Source organism: Ischnura elegans, chromosome 12 (genome assembly GCF_921293095.1).
Source record: "Ischnura elegans chromosome 12, ioIscEleg1.1, whole genome shotgun sequence".
Lineage (NCBI taxonomy): Eukaryota > Metazoa > Arthropoda > Insecta > Odonata > Coenagrionidae > Ischnura > Ischnura elegans.
This window is the reverse complement of record NC_060257.1, coordinates 37,689,897-37,709,233: the sequence shown is the minus strand read 5'-3', so window position 1 is coordinate 37,709,233 and position 19,337 is coordinate 37,689,897. Positions and strand designations below refer to the sequence as shown.

At 37.5% G+C, this 19,337-nt stretch overlaps 2 protein-coding genes and 7 non-coding genes across 18 annotated transcripts; 1 reads left to right on the top strand and 8 right to left on the bottom strand.

Annotated features, from left to right (window-relative positions):
• Positions 1-5,535: 5,535 nt before the first annotated feature.
• On the bottom strand, positions 5,536-10,043 carry LOC124169778 (tRNA N(3)-methylcytidine methyltransferase METTL6). 10 transcript variants are annotated; one of them, XM_046548513.1, is made up of 10 exons: positions 9,219-10,043; positions 8,984-9,145; positions 8,750-8,819; positions 8,285-8,368; positions 8,022-8,105; positions 7,759-7,842; positions 7,498-7,581; positions 7,235-7,318; positions 6,980-7,055; positions 5,536-6,800 (listed from the first exon to the last, which is right to left on the bottom strand). In XM_046548513.1, coding segments are annotated over exons 1-3 (813 nt in total). In that variant the 5' UTR covers positions 9,869-10,043; the 3' UTR covers positions 5,536-6,800; positions 6,980-7,055; positions 7,235-7,318; positions 7,498-7,581; positions 7,759-7,842; positions 8,022-8,105; positions 8,285-8,368; positions 8,750-8,818. The 10 variants fall into 10 exon arrangements, with proteins under 10 accessions (XP_046404469.1, XP_046404471.1, XP_046404472.1 ...); XM_046548515.1 differs by lacking the exon at positions 7,235-7,318; XM_046548516.1 differs by lacking the exon at positions 7,498-7,581.
• LOC124169870 lies at positions 6,860-6,949 on the bottom strand. Its single transcript, XR_006867266.1, has one exon. It is a non-coding gene; the product is annotated as a small nucleolar RNA snR60/Z15/Z230/Z193/J17 (small nucleolar RNA).
• Positions 7,111-7,203, bottom strand: LOC124169871. Its single transcript, XR_006867267.1, has one exon. It is a non-coding gene; the product is annotated as a small nucleolar RNA snR60/Z15/Z230/Z193/J17 (small nucleolar RNA).
• LOC124169876 lies at positions 7,372-7,466 on the bottom strand. Its single transcript, XR_006867271.1, has one exon. It is a non-coding gene; the product is annotated as a small nucleolar RNA snR60/Z15/Z230/Z193/J17 (small nucleolar RNA).
• Positions 7,638-7,727, bottom strand: LOC124169873. Its single transcript, XR_006867269.1, has one exon. It is a non-coding gene; the product is annotated as a small nucleolar RNA snR60/Z15/Z230/Z193/J17 (small nucleolar RNA).
• LOC124169874 lies at positions 7,896-7,990 on the bottom strand. The gene has a single exon (XR_006867270.1). It is a non-coding gene; the product is annotated as a small nucleolar RNA snR60/Z15/Z230/Z193/J17 (small nucleolar RNA).
• Positions 8,164-8,253, bottom strand: LOC124169872. Its single transcript, XR_006867268.1, has one exon. It is a non-coding gene; the product is annotated as a small nucleolar RNA snR60/Z15/Z230/Z193/J17 (small nucleolar RNA).
• On the bottom strand, positions 8,422-8,515 carry LOC124169877. Its single transcript, XR_006867272.1, has one exon. It is a non-coding gene; the product is annotated as a small nucleolar RNA snR60/Z15/Z230/Z193/J17 (small nucleolar RNA).
• A 179-nt stretch (positions 10,044-10,222) lies between the features above and the next one.
• LOC124169777 (endoplasmic reticulum chaperone BiP) lies at positions 10,223-18,179 on the top strand. The gene is made up of 10 exons (XM_046548512.1): positions 10,223-10,600; positions 10,702-10,933; positions 11,062-11,196; positions 11,533-11,769; positions 11,923-12,189; positions 14,193-14,399; positions 14,845-15,033; positions 15,338-15,475; positions 15,628-15,858; positions 17,191-18,179. Exons 1-10 carry the CDS (start codon positions 10,479-10,481, stop codon positions 17,413-17,415), a joined length of 1,983 nt encoding a protein of 660 aa, XP_046404468.1. The 5' UTR covers positions 10,223-10,478; the 3' UTR covers positions 17,416-18,179.
• The last annotated feature ends 1,158 nt before the right edge of the window (positions 18,180-19,337 follow it).

Genomic DNA, 19,337 nt, shown 5'->3' with positions numbered 1-19,337 from the left:
CAAAAGTAATATACCTCTCAGTAATGTCAGGAAACTGGAACACCCTTTAAAAATTATAAAAGTGGCTAAAACAGGTAATTAATTATCTTAAGGCTAAATATAAAGGGGAAATTAAAGTCATCAGTGCAGTAAAAGGAAAGGAAGTTGAGAAAACTGTAAGAGATGTTTTATCTGTGCCGGAACTTTATTGTGATTTACTTCCAGTCAGAAAACTGGAAATGAAAAGTTTTCGTGTTATCTTCGAAAATTCGCAGGGCTTAATTAAAAAGGGAAAAGAAAGTTGATTTTTCACAGAGAAATGAATCTCAATTATACGTTTTGAATTTATTTCAACAAAGAGTATAGTCAGCTGCTTCGTCAGAAAACAATATGAAATTGTGGCATAGCAGGCTCAGTCATTAGAGCTATGATAGCATAAGAAGTCTCTGGTCACAGGTGAACGGTATGGAATTGGACACTTCAAATATTCCCTCACAAAGATGTCCTAAATGCGTCGAAGAGAAACAATCACACCAGGAAACATGCCCCCAGACCGCTTGAGCTAATCCACAGTGATGTTTGCGGACCAGTCTCACCAGGAAAAAATACGTTTATAGATGATTATTACACACTTCACAGTAGACTATGCAATACAATATAAATCTGAGATGTATCACGCCATGGCAACAGCACAATTCACATTCAAAATAAGTAGATTTCTCTATGATAATGGTCGTGAATACTTGTCCAACGATTTGAAGAATTTTTTTAAGAGCAAGGAATACAGTTTGATACCTGATTAATCGAAATCCTACATCAGCTTTGGAAGGAAAGGTACTTGCGGCTTTGTGGTACAACAAGAAACCAGATCTAAGTAAGTTTAGAGTATTTGACTGTGTTGCATATCTACTGATATTGAAGGAATTGAGAACAGGGAGGTTTGACAGCAAGTCTTTTAAATGTTACTTCACCGACTACTGTCCCAACGGATATAGGTTATGGTGTCTGGAAGAAGGAAAAACTGTTACAGGGATAGATGTTGTTTCCTATGAAAGAAAGTTCGAATTTGAAAATACATCTCGTGAGGACTGGATCGCAGAACTTTCAGATGAAAACGTTTTATCAAATGATGGGGATCACATTGAATTTACTATACCAGAACTGACTAGCAATGAAGAGGAAGTTTAAAATGAAATTCAATGCACTGAGAGCTGAAAATTATGTAGACAATGTACTGGATAACTACAACAACATCGCGGAACATGAAGACAAGGAACTCTGGTATCAAGCTATCAAGGGATAACTTAATTCAATAAAGGAAAACAATACTTGGATTAACACCAATTTACCCACTGGAAGAAAGGCTATTCTAGTAGATGAGTTTTCAAATTGAAAAAGTATAAAGATGGAAATATTGAAAAGTACAAGGCTGGACACGTAATTAAAGGATGCTCTCAGAGGAAAGGATAAGATTACGAGGAAACATACGCATCAGTGGCTCGTCTTGCAACAGTAAGGGTTCTGCTGGTTGTAGTAAACAAACTTGGGACTTATTCTGGAACAAATTGATGTTGCTAATGCTCTTCTAAATGGAGAATTCAAGGAGGAAATATACATGTCTATTCCTGAAGGAGTGGAAGGCATACCTAATATAGTCTGTAAGTTGCAGTAGGCTCTCTATGGTTTAAAGCAGGTGACCCAAGCATGGAATCAAGCTATTCACTCATTTCTTATTTCCACCAGATTCACTCAGTCGGTAGCAGATGAATGTCGGTATCATTATTTACCTTGTGCTGCATGTTGATGACATCCTAATAACAGGTGATAATAGAGAGAAAATTTAGGAACTAAAAGTTAAATTGAAGCAGAAGTTTAAAATCAAGGAATTAGGAGAACCACAAATATTTCTGAGAATTGAGATTTCAAGGAAGGATGGAGAAATATATCAAAGCCAATCATCCTATCTGAGGAGTTTGTTAAAACGATTTGACATGCAGGATTGTAACACCGTGAAGACACCCATGGAAGTTAAACTGGAAATCAAGGTGGAAAAGAAGACTGATATGCCATGTAAAGAATTGGTTGTCTGATGTACCTGGATTCCCACTCAATCTAAATTACATAATTCAATTTTTTCCAGGCTTTCACGGTCTAAATGTCTTCAAATTCACGGTTTGTAGATAAACCATTTTAGGCAGAAATATTGATCACATAACAATCATCGGCCACACGTTAACTACAAATTTAACAAACGTGACAGACACCATGAATGCACACGCAGCAATGAAAGTGCTGTCTCTCCTGACGTCAAATACAGTTTGCAAAATTTGGCTCCGGCTAAAGGTTGTGTGTGAGAAAATAGAGGGACCAGGAATGTTAAGAGGTGTCTGAATTTTTGCAAGTGCTAATGACTACCAGTTACCAGTCTCCCGGCTTGGGTACTAGCTTAAGGTCAATGCGTTATCATGACACACGGACCAATAATATCGCTTCAAATATGTGTCCAGATAAATTCGTGGCCATGTCTGCCCGTGACCGACCTTGAAATATGATCGAAATATCCATTTTCCCTTTAATATGTCAATTGTAGTTGTACGATCGTAAAATCAAGACAGATTTTTAAGGCTTTAGGGTGAAATTCATGGTTTTTTTCACGGTATGCAAAATTCACAGCTTATTCACGGTTGAGTGGGAACCCTGTGTACATAATGATGGGAACGAGGCCAGATTTGAATGTTGCAATTAACTTTTTGAGCAGATATCAAAATTACCCTTCAGAAGAACTATGGTCCTGTTTAAAGAGTTCTGAGATATATTTAAGGAACCATTTACCTGTAGCTGTGATGTAGGAAGAGGAATCAAGATATTCTTCGGGCGTATGCTGACTCAAATTGGAACAGAAAGGAAGACTTTAGATCTACCTCAGGATATATTCTACACATATTTGGAAACACTGTCTGTTGGGCCACTAAGAAACAGAATAGTGTTGCTTTATCATCTACAGAATCTGAGTATGTAGCACTTGCAACAACTGCTGCTGAATTACTCTGGTTGAAATACTTAATGGAAGATTTTTGGATACCACTGAATTTACCATTGCAAGTACATACTTGAAGATAATCAGGCCTGTATAAGACTACAGATATAGTGGGAACATAGTAGACTGAGGCATGCCAATGTGAAGTATAACTTTATTTGTCAACTCTACAACCAAGGAATTATAAATGCAGACCATGTATATTCAGAAGATTAACTGGCAGATTTTTTCACTAAAGGTCCACCAGCTCCCAGGCTCATCACATTGAAAAGCACATTGGGTTTACTTTGATTTTGCTTTGAAGGATGTTGAGGGTATTGCTGCGTCCATCAAAGAAGTTAATCAGAATTTGTAAAAAAGCTCCCCTAATTTTCAAAAATCGATTTAATGATAAACCTCATGAAAGGAAATTGAGAAAGTTGATGCTTACAAAAGCAGAGAGATTGCTCAAGTTAGAGATCGAATATGATCCTGAGGTATGTAATGAACATTTAATGTTCACCCTAAATTTACTTTTTCAATGTGTGATAAAAGTTTTTCTATGTGCAATAAACAAATTTTAAGTGATTGTCCCCAGTTGCTTCACAAGCGATACAAAAAATTAATATTTCGTCAGATTGATAGTAAATATATGCAACTGCATCTTAATAAATGACTACGTCACTAAAGCAGAGTAAAATTATCACTTTGGTAATCAATTCGTTTCTGAATTTCCATATAAACAAGCCCTGACTCCAGCATTTACTCAATAATTAACTGATGATAACAAAAAGCAGAGAATCTGAGCTGCTGGATGAAATTGCACAGAAGTAAGTATGAGGAGCTCATGGTAATCCATGAATCAAACGATTAAATATGTTAATCTAAGGTGTGTCCTGTTTCAGTTGTTCATGGCCTACATTGCTATATCCATATGCGATAGTTTGCAATTATGGTGAAATTTTCTATTAAGACCAAAGAATTAATTGAAATGAACTAGATGTTAATGTTTCCTCGTACATTAATTCACAAATGGTTTGAACTATTAACATCTGCAAGTCTCCTCACCATTTATGAAGAATTACATTAAGTATTAATACTATTAATAGCAAAGTTAATACGGCAATTTTCAATCAACACTAATTTTATTGAAGGCACCTCCTTTTCTGATTAAGACACCAAAAACTAACGTTTACCACTCATTATTACATTGCATTTGATGCTAATGAGTGTTATCTTAATCCCAGATGTATTGTGTCAATTTTGTATACACCTACTTGTGCTTCAGCCTAGCATTAAGTGATAACACACTTGATCGTGGTGCATTATCGTCATCCAGAGGAAGCAGAAAAAGTTTACATCGAAAACATTGGCCTAGTGTGTTTAAAACACCTGATTTAGGCCCAAAGACACTTAACTGATCATAACAACAGCGAAACTCAGCTAAAACACTAAGGTTGACTTATGAAGGAAATTATGGGATTAAAAACTTTCCCTGAAGTTTTTAGGATCCTGTTGAGAACTGTTACCCAACAATTGAATGAAAAATCCACGAACTAGTGAGTGGCTGAAAGTATGGGGCAGTAAAATTATAACTCCTTTCGTATTCAAGATACGATTAAAATTTTTTCACCAAAAATACACTTATAGTTTTCTTCAAATTTCATATGCATATAAGGACCTATATCCTAAGATATGAAAGTTAGCAGGCAATTGCTTTGAATAATTCTAGAATTTTTGGCAAAAAGATATATGTATAAACAAACATAACTTTGAAACCTACTTGAGAACAAATTAAAGTTGACCAGTATGGAAAAAATGTCCAATAAACACTTCCTGCAAGTTTCAACTTAATACTAAGAACAGTCTGGTGGCAACTGGATTCGGAATATGTACTCGGATAAGCCAAGTTATTGGCCAAAAGTCAAGGAAATATTTTTATAACAATTTTTACGAAAAAAATAGACTAACCATTGTCACCACTGAATGTAGTGCCCCTTTCTGCTTCAGAATATATTTTCAGGCTAATGGGACGAGCAAATTCTCCCTCGTCATCTGGTTCATTCTCCTAGAACTACATCAAAAATATACACCATTTTTGTAAGTGCAGTGAGCCATACAGTCTACTTTCTCTATGGTTATGGCCACCAAGTCTCTCATCATTATAGTTTTCAGAAAAAAAAATTTATGCAAACATCAATGTAATAATCAACGCATGTAATCACTAAGTACGAAGACTTTAGGATGAAGGCCTCAAGCATTCATATTACTTATAGAGTTAAGGTGGAACTATTAACTATAATAGTACTACCGAAGTTTAGTGATAAATGAAAGTAGACAGCTGTCATAACTCTTAAAAATTCAGTGACAATGAATATCACTAAGAGAAATACACACACCCACTTTTGCCCTCTAATCAGCTGTTATTAGTAGATTAAATAATTTTAACAAAAATAAAAGTGCCGAGAAATGTACCTATTCTAGGAGACCACAAAAAAAGGAGTTTACTTTGTTAAATAGGTATGGTAATTAACTTAAAATTTACCTTTAGCCGACACTATCCTCTTTTATTAAAGCAACCTCTTGGCCACAATACTTGTAGCTAGTACATCAAGGAGCAGAAACAAATATTTAAATTTTAATAGGATCCCACACCTTGAGGTCAAGAAAGACAAAGTCAAACATAACCAAAACATAACTGAAATGGTTATAACATTATTTTACAGATAGAAATAATTCATACGAAAAAATAATATAAAATGTATGTAGAAATTAAACAGAGAATAAAAAGATACGAATTTAAAAAATTATTATCTTGAAACAGATCATGCATTTAAAACACCTATAACACAAAACAATAGTATTAGCCTGTGGGCAACAGAAATACATAGATTTAAATTCATATCATTTAGTTTATACAAAGTTTCTTTAAATAACCTTACCATTACCACAAACTAAAAGACATTTTGTAATTTGAACCATTTCTCAGGAAAGTCATCATGATTAGCTCTAAAATGAAAGGTCCAACAGCAATACAATAATAGGAGACCCAAAAACAACCACCTTGTCAGAAAGATTATCTATGTACATGCGTTGCTGACAAACAATTAAAGCCTAGAAATTTATTCTACAACGACCCTCTTCACAGAATGAGACAAAAGAGTCAGGCAAAATATGTAATCATAAAAGCTTTTACTAGTTGAACAGAATTATTCTTTACTACATACTTTGCTTCCAAGAGAAACAATTGATTAAAAATTTAAATGCATGTACCTCAGAAGTAGAATTGCCTTCTCCAAATCACAAAATAATTAACTTTGAGATCTTTCTAATGCTCCACTTATCTAGGTACACATGTTCCAATTATCATAATTCCGACTTCTACAATATTGCATCACGACATTCAGTAAATAGGGGTCACTTACAGATGTTTCACCCCAAATATTGCTTCTCAAAAGGAAGAACTAGGTGGAAAGTTAGGACCGAACTTAAATACCCTGACAGATGTTAACCCACCTCATGCCTTCCCCTTATTGTTCATCAAACATACTCCACCTTTAACTACTAAAATGAATGGATACAGAAATGGCTGATCCATAGCTGCCTGATAAATGTAATACTGAAACTTTTTGCGACGAACATGTTCGAAAATTTACTGAGAATGAGAAGAGGGAAATTTGCGGTAAATCAAACAACCATTCAACAAAATATTAAACCAACTATCACCTTCTGCATAGCTTGCATTGAATACAAGGCCGGTAGTCCCAATGAAGTAATACTGATGGACCCCGAGTTGCTCACAAACCTGAAACGATCACACTGAATTAAAGACACGTCAAGCAAAAAATAATTTTAATGAATTCAATTGCATTTCAGATAGGAGCGAAAGACATTTTGCAAAGTAATAATCATAACTAAAATTCATTTGAACTATGTTCTCATCACTGATGCCGTAACTTGAACTGAAAAGCCAAGATAAATTACCTTGTATGGCCTTGGACCAATACCCTCTCAGAGACATTTCTTGCCAGTCAGTAAGTACTCAGAAAACCACCCAAACCTGAAGAGAGATATATTATGTAAAAATTGTTACACAAAAGCAAAGGTGAACATGTCAGATACCAATTCAGATAGGAGCGAAAGACATTATGCTAAGTAATAATCATAACAAAAATTCATTTGAACTATGTTCTCATCACTGATGTCGTAACTTGGAAATGAAAAGCAAAGATAAATTACCTTCATCTCTTGTAAGCCCTTGGACAAATACCCTCCATAGACATTCCCTTGGCAGTACGTAAACCCTCAGAAAGCCACCCAAACCTGAAGAGAGATAAATTATGTAAAAATTGTTACACAAAAACAAAGGTGAATGTATCACATCCCAATTCAGATAGGAGCGAAAGACATTTTGCAAAGTAATAATCACAACTAAAATTCATTTGAACTATGTTCTCATCACTGATGCCGTAACTTGGAACTGAAGAGCAAAGATAAATTACCTTCATCTCTTGAAAGCCCTTGGACCAATACCCTCCATAGACATTTCCTTGCCAGGCCGCAAGTCCTCAGAAAGCCGCCCAAACCTGAAGAGATATAAATTATGTAAAAATTGTTACAAAAACAAAGTTGAGCATATCACATCCCAATTCAGATAGGAGCGAAAGACATTTTGCAAAGTAATAATCATAACTAAAATTCATTTGAACTATGTTCTCATCACAAATGCCATAACTTGGAACCGAAGAGCAGAGATAAATTACCTTCATCTCTTGTAACCCCTTGGACCAATACCCTCCATAGACATTTCCTTGCCAGTCCGTAAGTCCTCAGAAAGCCGCCCAAACCTGAAGAGATATAAATTATGTAAAAATTGTTACACAAAAACAAAGGTGAATGTATCACATCCCAATTCAGATAGGAGCGAAAGACATTTTGCAAAGTAATAATCATAACAAAAATTCATTTGAACTATGTTCTCATCACTGATGCCACAACTTGGAACTGAAGAGCCAAGATAAATTACCTTCATCTCTTGCAAGCCCTTGGACCAATACCCTATATAGACATTTCCTTGCCAGTCCGTAAGTCCTCAGAAATCCACTCAAACCTGAAGAGAGATAAATTATGTAAAAATTGTTACACAAAAACAAAGGTGAACATATCACATTCCAATTCAGATAGGAGCGAAAGACATTTTGCAAAGTAATAATCATAACAAAAATTCATTTGAACTATGTTCTCATCACAAATGCCATAACTTGGAACTGAAGAGCCAAGATAAATTACCTTCATCTCTTGTAAGTCCTTGGGCCAATACCCTCCACAGACATTTCCTCGCCAGTCCGTAAGTCCTCAGAAAGCCGCCCAAACCTGAAGAGAGATAAATTATGTAAAAATTGTTACACAAAAACAAAGGTGAATGTATCACATCCCAATTCAGATAGGAGCGAAAGACATTTGCAAAGTAATAATCATGACTAAAATTCATTTGAACTATGTTCTCATCAATGATGCCGTAAATTGAACTGAAAAGGAAAGACAATTTTCCTTCAACTACATACTAGTCCCGAGAATAATCCTCTTCCCTGACATTACCGCGACAAAAGGGTAAGTGTGATTAGTTAGGTTTTTCTGTTATCGCAGTTAACATGCTCATTCCATTATCAAGTACACCAATTGCCAATTTTCGGGAAGAGGAAATCCTGAACAAATTAACTAACACCAACATGAATTCTTACGAATGATGATCACCTCTTTCATGTTGCCAAGGAATATTTGCATGGAAGTCTTGAAGAAACCACTTTGTTCAATAGGGGGACCTCTGTAAAAAAATTGATCTCATGAATCCACGAATCTCAACTAAAGAAAATGAGCAAAACATTTATCACCATCAGATAGAGCTAATTTATTCTATCACAGAGTCAAGACATCAAAGGATCATCATCAGCCCCTTAACCCCACTGTCACACAGCGAGGAGTACTTACTAAGATCGTGAACGTGATAGCTTCGCTTGAAGAAATATACGTGGGACGTCAATGCCTTCCTTCACATTGGACGTCCTACGATGGATGTAATCACAGGAAATGATGTCAAAGCCAACTTCGCGGGCCAAGTGAGCCAGGTAAACACTAGAAAAGTAATATGCCCTGCAAAAATACATATGCACTCAATATTCCAAAAGTTATAGTGTAACGTATATTACTATTAATGTTTCAATACCTCGTCCCATCCTGCCTCACATAGAAGTTCTCAGCTATCTTCTGGCCAGGCTTGAACCTCAATTGGGCCATATCATGAAGCCCATAGTCCCGGAATAATAAAATCCCTCCAGGTTTCAGGACTTTCAGGGCATTTCTCATGACCAGAGTATGCTTTTCAGGGTGAATGCTGGACAGCACAAATATTAGTGTAACTATGTCCAGGGTATCTGATTCAACCACGTCGCTTATGTCACTGGTAGTGGCATCAGCCTGAAAGGCTAGCATGTTGTTGCCGTCGTACTTATCATTTTTCTTGACGAAGTCAATCGCTCTGGGAGATATATCACATGCATACACGAAGAAATCCCCACCATCTTCTAGCAATGGAAAAATAAAGTTTCCCACGCCACATCCTATTTCTAATAGCCTCCTTGTACCAGTATCACCTCCTTTCACCAACTCCTGAAATTCCCTCGTAGTCCAATGTCTATCTTTAAAGAAATTAGCAGAGTTACGTTTATAGAACAAGTCCCAATTTCTTTTAGCTTCCTGCTCTAATTTTTCAGCTTTAAAATTAGACACAAGTAGGGTATTTTGTCGTGCAAGAACGTTTTCCTCCTCCTCTGTAAGTACCCGACCACGTGCGCACATGGCTTCCTCGTGTGTCATTTCTAGGTTTCTTGAATATAAATCAAACCGTCTAGGGGTTGATAGCGGACTTGCTAATAAATTAAGTAGGTTCAACAGCTTGCGCTAACCAAATGCTCCGCAACAATAAACGAAGTCACGACGACAAAGCCATCAACCTGACGAAAACTGACAAGGTAACGAGCACGTGTATCGTAAAAGCGTAAAAGCTTCTCGGGAAATCCAGCAAAATCTGACATCAGAAATACAGAAATTTACCGAATGGAGGCGTTAGCTGTTACCTACGTGTACCAATCATAAACGGCCAACTGGAAATTAAGCGACCAATAGCATTACGTTTTGTGTAGGAGTTCGCTTTGACCTCTCCAATAGCGTTGGAACACGAATACTATCCCAAGTATTAAGTCCACCCGAAGTCTGCTTGGAACATGAGTCTTTGAACGGATACCGAGTGAAATTGAAGTGGTTGTCGTGTTAGTCTTGAGCTTTCTCATAAGAAGAGAATTTTTAATAGTTCAGCGTACAATTATTTTTCGTTACCCCAGTATTGGTGACTTTATAATCTGTTAAATTCTGTCTTTTTACTTGTCGGCATAATTGCTTTAGTTAGGGGTGGAATAATCTAAGAAGAATGAAGTCAATTTTTAGTTTGGGGGCTCTCTGCCTCCTAGTTATTGCCGTGCTGGGTAAAGAAGACAAGAATAAGGATGTCGGGACGGTCGTTGGCATCGACTTGGGCACAACTTATTCTTGGTAAGAAAACAATTCATTGGAAGAAAAAGCTGTATAAAACATCTGCGGGGGTGGTTTTACGATGAAGAATTTGCTTCTTCATTATGTGCTCTTTCTTATAGCGTTGGTGTGTACAAGAATGGTCGAGTGGAAATTATTGCTAATGATCAAGGTAACAGAATCACTCCATCATATGTGGCATTCACTCCTGATGGCGAGCGTTTGATTGGTGACGCCGCTAAGAACCAGTTGACAACAAATCCTGAAAATACCGTCTTTGACGCAAAGCGGCTAATTGGAAGAGAATGGAGCGACTCATCTGTTCAGCATGACATCAAATTCTTCCCATTTACGGTGAGTTATGCCGAACCTTAAATTGCCCACGTCACCATTATCTTCGGTGTAATGAAAACTCCTTGTGCCATTATTTACATGGGATTCTGTTCGTAAGCGGTTTTTCAATAATACGTTAATCATTACAGGTGAAAGAAAAGAACAGCAAGCCTCATATCGAGGTGCAGACTTCGCAAGGGACCAAAGTTTTCGCTCCGGAAGAAATCTCAGCTATGGTTTTAGGAAAAATGAAGGAAACTGCGGAAGCTTACCTGGGAAAGAAGGTATGTATTTCCACTAATAATATGTAGGATGAGCCATAGGACAACTCTCGAACTGAAGGTTTCAATACGAGTAAATTGTTCGATGAGTTAGGTCATTGACCCGAGTGTTGGTGCCAGCTCAACATTAGCAGTTATTCCATTTGGTGCATGTGTACTTCATTATTAAATACTTATATATTAGATCATACTTTCTACTGGTAGATTTGTTGAATGCGCTTAGTTATTAAGTATGAGTAGAAGTGACATTTCTTAACCTTAATACTGTTTCCTCCTGACCTTTGATTTCAGTGCTGATTGATGTATGGTTAGTACTAATATAGTTTTCTTTACTTACAGGTAACTCATGCTGTTGTCACTGTGCCAGCCTACTTCAATGATGCTCAGCGTCAAGCAACGAAAGATGCGGGTACAATTTCTGGCCTTCAAGTCATGAGGATCATTAATGAGCCAACAGCTGCAGCAATTGCCTATGGATTGGATAAGAGAGAGGGAGAGAAGAATGTTCTCGTGTTTGACTTGGGTGGTGGAACCTTTGATGTCTCCCTGTTGACCATCGACAATGGTGTTTTTGAGGTGAGCCACACTTCATCATCTCCGTGCTTATCATGCCTGATGAGCTAGAATTACAAATGTTCTTGCCTTTACTGCATTTTTATCTCTATTTGTGTCAGACCTTTTCTATTGGCAATGGAAATAACATTTAAATTTTCTACTGTCATTATCTAGGTGGTTGCTACCAATGGTGACACTCATTTGGGTGGCGAGGACTTTGACCAACGTGTTATGGACCACTTCATCAAGCTGTACAAGAAGAAGCGAGGGAAGGATATCCGCAAAGATAACAGGGCTGTTCAGAAACTTAGGAGGGAGGTTGAAAAAGCAAAGAGGGCCCTGTCATCCGGTCATCAAGTGCGTATTGAGATTGAGAGCTTCTTTGATGGGGAGGACTTCTCCGAGACTCTTACCCGAGCAAAGTTCGAGGAGTTGAACATGGTGAGTATTATGGAGGTGGATGCCTCGCCACATCTCAACCATTTTTCACTCAATACCAGTTGCGGATACAGAAAAAAACTGCAAAATATATCTCGAGCAAACTTGACTTTAATCTCAAAAAATAATCAAATCATTTGTTTAGTTTAAGAAAGCTTTATTTAAACTGATTATACACACATATAAAACAATGCTGTCTTACGATATTAAAAAGTTACAATGGTGGTCTGCAGTTTTCTGTAATGAGGGCAGTCCCTCAAGGGGGGCACCCCCCATTTGTGTCCACCGCTGCTGTATACACAGTTTTTAGTATAGTCTGTTACATAGTTCACAAATTTCAGAGCATGTTTTTCAAGCATAGATCAGGCGATAATCAGGCCCCGCTCACTAGGCAGATGCTAACGAATGCCTGAAGATGTCAGGGCAGTCGCCGCGAGCAGCGCCTCTGGCGGCTCGGCACTGATTAAAGCGCGAATTCGAAAATCCACAGGGGATATCCTTGTACTTAGTTTATGTCTTTATTGGCTGAGATTTTCCTCTCGCTATAATGCCGCAACATTGTAGCAAGAGGCATTTACGTTCATGCTGTTCACCGGCTGGGAAACGAAGGTAGCCAAGATACCTCTATGATTTAAATACGACTACCGGGTGACTTCGTTGACCTACAACACTCTTTTTCTCGAAGTCCGCTGTCGGGTCCGGCTCAAGGCAAAATACTTACCACGGAAAACTACTGTTTTTTCGCCCACCTACTGCGGGTTTTGGCATGAGATATCCCCAAATTACATGGGGTTTGGTATGGAATAACCCCCAATCAAATATGGTCGCCCGGCCCTGACCACTGTTGAGACTAAGTAAGCAGTTAACTAGAAAACCATGCCTTTACATTAAGAATAGCCAAGTTATATTTTAACAATAAACTACATTGCTAAATTAATATGCATAAATAGTGTTTAGAGTATACAATGTGAGGAAAATCTCAGTAAATGGTATTGTATGCAATGAAACCAATAATATTAAAGAATCAATTCCTCCTTCTATGTTCCTAACATAATATAACAAAAGATAAAGAATAAGACAGTAATCGTTGTTTAGGAATTTATTTGATGGATACCTTACATTAATCATGGATTTTTTTTGGTTCGTCCAATTTTATTGCTTCACTATGCTAGTGTCCACTAATTTGAGAAAGAGAATTATTTACATTACTACAACATTGTTAATGGCGTTACTCACTGAACATGCGAAAGTCACAGCATCATTTAACGAGCCAACCTAATAAAGTTTGGATGTCTTGAAGAAGTCACTATTTCTTCTTTTGTCCTTGATCACGATATGAACTGATGGGATTCGCAGGTGCAAAACTTCAACTTCACAAGTCCGTGGTATAATCGCAAGATACATCTCTATTCATATTGTAAAAGCTCGGCACCATTCCCAACGAGCAAGAAAACACTCCGGAGTACAGGTACAAGCACACAAAAACAAGCAATAATTAAATAGCAGCGCGTAATGGGATCAAAATAACGATACACATTGATACACATGCATCACAGTTTCCAAAACAAACAATGGAATTCATCCGGGGAACGACAATTCGATCGTAATCCTATCGATAGTGTGAACCCCTATCGATTGTGAGAGCCACAATCGATCATGAGACCTTCTATTGATAGCTGCCAAATAAGTCCGAGCCAGATGTCTCCACCGTCGAAAGAGAGATAGAGAGAGGGCCAAAAGCTATACTATAGGGCCTTATGGGAGTGAGCGAGGCCTGGCGATAATCTTTATTATTATTTTTAGCCTTCTATGCATAAAACACCAGTTAGTCACTAGCTGTGATTTCTCTTAAAGCCAAACATATGGTCCAACAAGGGCTGGCCATTATGTATTTTTAATGCTTTTCATCACTTAATATGAATATTAGATTTGCTTTAAGTATTAACAAGTTTCAAGGAAATATTTAACTCTTACTGAATTAAAAAGGTTAACATCTTCTATTGCAGGATCTTTTCCGCTCAACAATGAAGCCTGTGCAGAAAGTCTTGGAAGATGCTGATATGAACAAGAAGGACATTGATGAGATAGTTCTTGTTGGAGGATCAACTCGTATTCCTAAGGTTCAGCAGTTGGTACGAGAGCTTTTTGGTGGCAAGGAACCATCCCGTGGTGTTAATCCTGATGAGGCAGTTGCTTATGGTGCTGCTGTTCAGGTTGGTATTATTTGTTAGTTAAGTTACTTTTATGCTATTGTTTTTCAAATTTATTCCCCTTCTTATTTGCTTTTTTGCTTTGGTGGTATTATCATATTAATACGCAATGCCATATCTGTTGGTGAAACTATTTTCAAAATTTATTTATGGCAATGTAAAAGCAGGAAGTTTTTTAAATTTTATCTTTTTTATTTTTTTAAGCCCATATAGTATATCATCAGCTGTTATTGCAAATGCCTTGTGCATTCTTACTGTTACCATTGCCATGTTTAAATCTCGACACAAGGTCTCTTCATGTCATATATCGGGTCTTGAGAAAACTTGTGTTGAGTTTATACTTGTGATGTGGTAGTTTAATTCTTTGTTAGGGGGTTGTTCATAAGGATCATAATTTTTTTCTGTTTAATTTCTTCAATGAAAAATTGATGAACCTATTTTATTGCAGGCTGGTGTTCTTTCTGGTGAACAAGATACAGATGCCATTGTGCTTTTGGATGTCAACCCACTGACCATGGGTATTGAAACTGTTGGAGGAGTCATGACAAAGCTCATCCCAAGAAACACTGTCATCCCCACTAAGAAGTCTCAGGTGTTCTCAACTGCATCTGATAATCAGCATACTGTTACAATCCAGGTTTGTTTGCTTAGCATTTGCTTTGTCATGCTTGACCGTCCAATAGATTATGTAATAGGTTTCGTCACAAGTACTGAATGCATGGGAATGTTTCCTGCTCTTTGTGATCTTATAGTATGTAAAGTAATGGTGGACAAGTGTCCCTCCAAAGTTTTCAGTGTTGCCTAATATATAGGGAGGTCTGTTTCCTTATATTTTTCTTATTTTTGATGTTGAAGCCTTTTTCTCATTTATTACGTATCTGCTAATGCAGTAAGGAATTCATAACTGATTTCTCATGTTATCAATCTGATTTATTCTGTAGGTTTATGAAGGTGAACGACCAATGACTAAGGATAACCATTTGCTTGGCAAGTTTGATCTCACTGGCATTCCTCCTGCCCCACGTGGTGTTCCTCAGATTGAAGTTACTTTTGAAATTGATGCTAATGGTATTCTTCAGGTGAGTGGTTTGTCATTTTAACCTCTGCATATCCGTGAGAAATTGCTGTTGCTGAGATCTCTCATTTTTCATTAATTTTCACTATTACCTACCGTCATGATTAATATTACTATCTTTGTTCCCGTCATTCCCATTTGCTCGGACCTAAATAGGTGTCTGCTGAAGATAAGGGAACTGGAAATAGGGAGAAGATTGTGATCACTAATGATCAGAACAGGCTGACTCCAGATGATATTGATCGTATGATCCGTGATGCTGAGAAGTTTGCTGATGAAGACAAGAAGCTTAAGGATCGTGTTGAAGCAAGGAACGAATTGGAATCTTATGCCTATTCCCTGAAGGGCCAGCTGGGTGATAAGGATAAACTTGGTGCTCCTGGAAAGGTACATAACTTATCAGTGTCTTTTTTTTATTATTTAATTTTTAAGTAACATTCAATATATTAATTTTAACATTTTTAGAATGTCATTCCTTTCGGCTAGTCCTTATGGGTCTTAAGCCTGTTCTTGTGCGTCCCTGTGCTTCAAACCAGGATTTTCTTCTGTTTTCATACTAAATTTCTTTTGGAGGTGTTAGTTTTGTGTTCCATGACTTGCTAAGGTCCTCTTGACTTTTAAAGAAGGGGGCTGATGATAAACTTTTGCTATACTTAGTTCCTCCATCTCCTATGTCGATTGTGAGACTGAATAAGAAAGAGCCTACTGATGTGTTTAGTAGGGGGATGGTTAGGTGCAGTGGCGCAGCGAGGGGGGAGGTTTTGGGGGATAAAAACCTCTCAGAGCTAAGGGAAATTTTTAAGTTTTATCCATTTTGCTTCATTGGATCAATATTACTTATAGAATAGTGTTAGGATTAATCAAATATCCCTCAGAAAGCTGTAAAACTCGCCATTTTGAACCATTAGTCTTAAAAAAAATTCTGGGGGGCCCACGCAACTCGTGCTTACCCTGGCGGGTATGCAATACCCCCACACTCCTAAGTGTTAGTTGTGCCTGAAACCCCCCTAACCTTAATTTTTAGCTACGCCCCCGGTTAGGTGAGTTAACCTATCTTGGATTACAGCAGTATTGTTGAAAAAATTGCTGTACAGTCGTAAGGCCTGAATCATATGATCATTTTCCTACCCTTGTAATTGATCGCTGTAGTGATGGCAGCAAAAGGAGATTTTCAGTCATTTTTTGCAATAGCTCCAGGGATGGGAAGTTCTGACCGTTGTTCTCTCAATTTTTCATTGTTTAGGTGCCTATTCTTCCACTATAATGACCATTGTTGACACTATCATTAGTCAGAACACATGGCTGCTAGCAGTGATTGTGGTGCCATATTTGTGCCACGATGCCCCTTAAAATCTTTTAATGAAGTGTCAGTTTTGTACATAGAGCACACATGGAGCACAAGGTGATGGAAAAGGGACAGTGGAAAAACTGTCCCTTGGAGGGATGGGAAAAGTGATATTTTTTTTTAACTGCACAGTTTAACTCGAGACTTAATAAGATTGAGGTGCTATATTTTTATCAACATCTTTTGCTGTTTACATCCTTAGATAGAGAGTCTTTGTCTTTATTCAACCAAAAGAAATGCCTTCATACCTCTTATTATATCATATTTTTTCCCATCATATGTTGCATTAGATATCTAATTAATTCATTAATCCAACTAGCATTTTTATTAAGGTTTGACAACTTGTGGTTGTACTTAATTCTGTTTTTATTTAGATTCCAGATGCAGACAAGGCTACCATGGAGGAAGCCATTGATGCTGCTGTCAAGTGGCTTGAAGAAAACCAGGATGCTGAGACTGATGAATTTAAGAAGCAGAAGAAGGCACTGGAAGATGTTGTTCAGCCCATCATTGCAAAGTTGTATCAAGCTTCTGGTGGTGCTGGTGGTGCACCACCGCCGTCAACAGATGATGATGATGACATCAGGGATGAGCTGTAATTTTTTCCATCATTGTCTTTGTGAATTACTTTGTTATTCATCGGCATCAAATTCATCATCATAATGCCAGCCCTTGAGCAACTGAAGTTAGGTAGGGCCTCTCTATAGATTCAAATTTTTGGACTTGTTTTGCCTCAGTATCATGTTAGACTATGCCAGTGGCCTGTGCTGGTGTTAAGATCAGATAACATGATGAACAAGTGACTTCAATTACCCCATTTGGTTCTCTTGGTGCCTTCCTGGGGGCAGCCCAAGGCTTTGATGAAAGGACTCCTTTTGTTACTTTTTATAAATGTTGTGAAAATTCAGACCAGGCTAGACTGAATTAATGCATTTAGGCTGAAAGTATTGAGATTGAGTGGATGGTGGCTTGGGAATTGCACCTTGGCCCTGTGGAAGATAAACCTTGATTGGGTGAGAGTGGAACTAACATGGCTTCCCATGGTTAAGATTTGTATTATGAAAGTGCATTGGGAATCATGTTGTTCTCGAGTAAAAGAGAAGTACCTGGCAACATATGGTTGCCCTTCGACTGATTGGAACTGTCATAGTGCTACAGAACTAGTGATGTCCTTGGTGTTATCAAATACTGACATGTCTTAAAAAACATGTGTTGACTTTATTTTCTTGGCCCTGATTTGTTCTTGGCCGTTACAATCTCAGTTTTACCCTGTTATTTATTTTTCAAAGTTGATTGTATTCCCTGGGAACTTGTTGCGTGTAAAAGTTTGTGTGTGTGTGGCGATTAAAATGATTTTTTCATATTTCCTTGTCTTATCTTCATATCCTTATCACTGTATCGGTCGCTGGGTGATGGCATTTTTGTCTTACGTTGATTTCTGTATTTGTTGCAACCGCCTTTTCTCCTACGAATTTCCTTTTTAGAGGAAATTTCAAATTGTTTCGTGCACATTTTGCTTAAGCCTTTTGTTGGGGGTTTGACCTCAGGTTGATGTGATAACACATTACAATGCACCCATGATATTGGGGTAGGGCATGATCATATATGGGAACATGGTTTGACCCATGGATGTGAAGAAAGGATTATCATCATGCAATCCTCGGTAAGCAAGCCATTGATTATCAAAATTTAGTTGCTTCTCAGCAGGTTGAGAGATAGCTTTTGGGAACATTGGTTAAATCCTGCTAGTTAGAACTATTAGCAAGGTTGGAGAGATTCATTAGTTGGAGCAAATTTTACCAGTGGTCAGACTCAACCTTAGGGGACCCTTGAAGGTCATATGGTGGGAAATTTGCAGCTGAGTAAGTAGTATTGTCTTTGGTGCCCTTTAAAGCAAACAGTTTGCTATATTTGGTGGCTTGTATTGCCAAATGTGTAAGTCCGTGACCTTTGAACCCCAAATGACTCCTTGTGGTTGAATGGTTGGTAACGGTGATTGCTAGTATATTACCATTTACTTTTATGTCTATGGTTAGACATCTTGGTAGTAAAGCTTCTCTTTTGCCACCCCTTCAACCTTGGTGGTGTCCACCTCTGTGACCTTAAAGGGTCACAAGTGGATTTTTTTTCAAATAAAAGTACATAGGACCCACATTGTTAGGTCAAATTAATACAATTTGGTTCACATCGAACAAAACTTGCAATGTTCTTTGATAAGTGTGCCGAATTACATCAAAATTGCACAAGTGCATAAGATTATATATCAAAACTGACTCAAACAGTCTGCATTTCATCAACCAGTCAATAAAGAAAGGATGGAGAGTGCTTGGGACCAGTATCATATCCAGGAATTTCGTTTTGGGGGGGCCCAAAACCAGGGGGGCAAATTTTTGAAAAACAGGGTTCTAAGTTATGGTTTTTAAACTAATTTGACACCTTTCATAATTGAAAAACTTCATTCCTTAAAGAAATATATTTTAAAAATTCATAATTTTTCAATATTTTGTTTTCTTTTATGAAG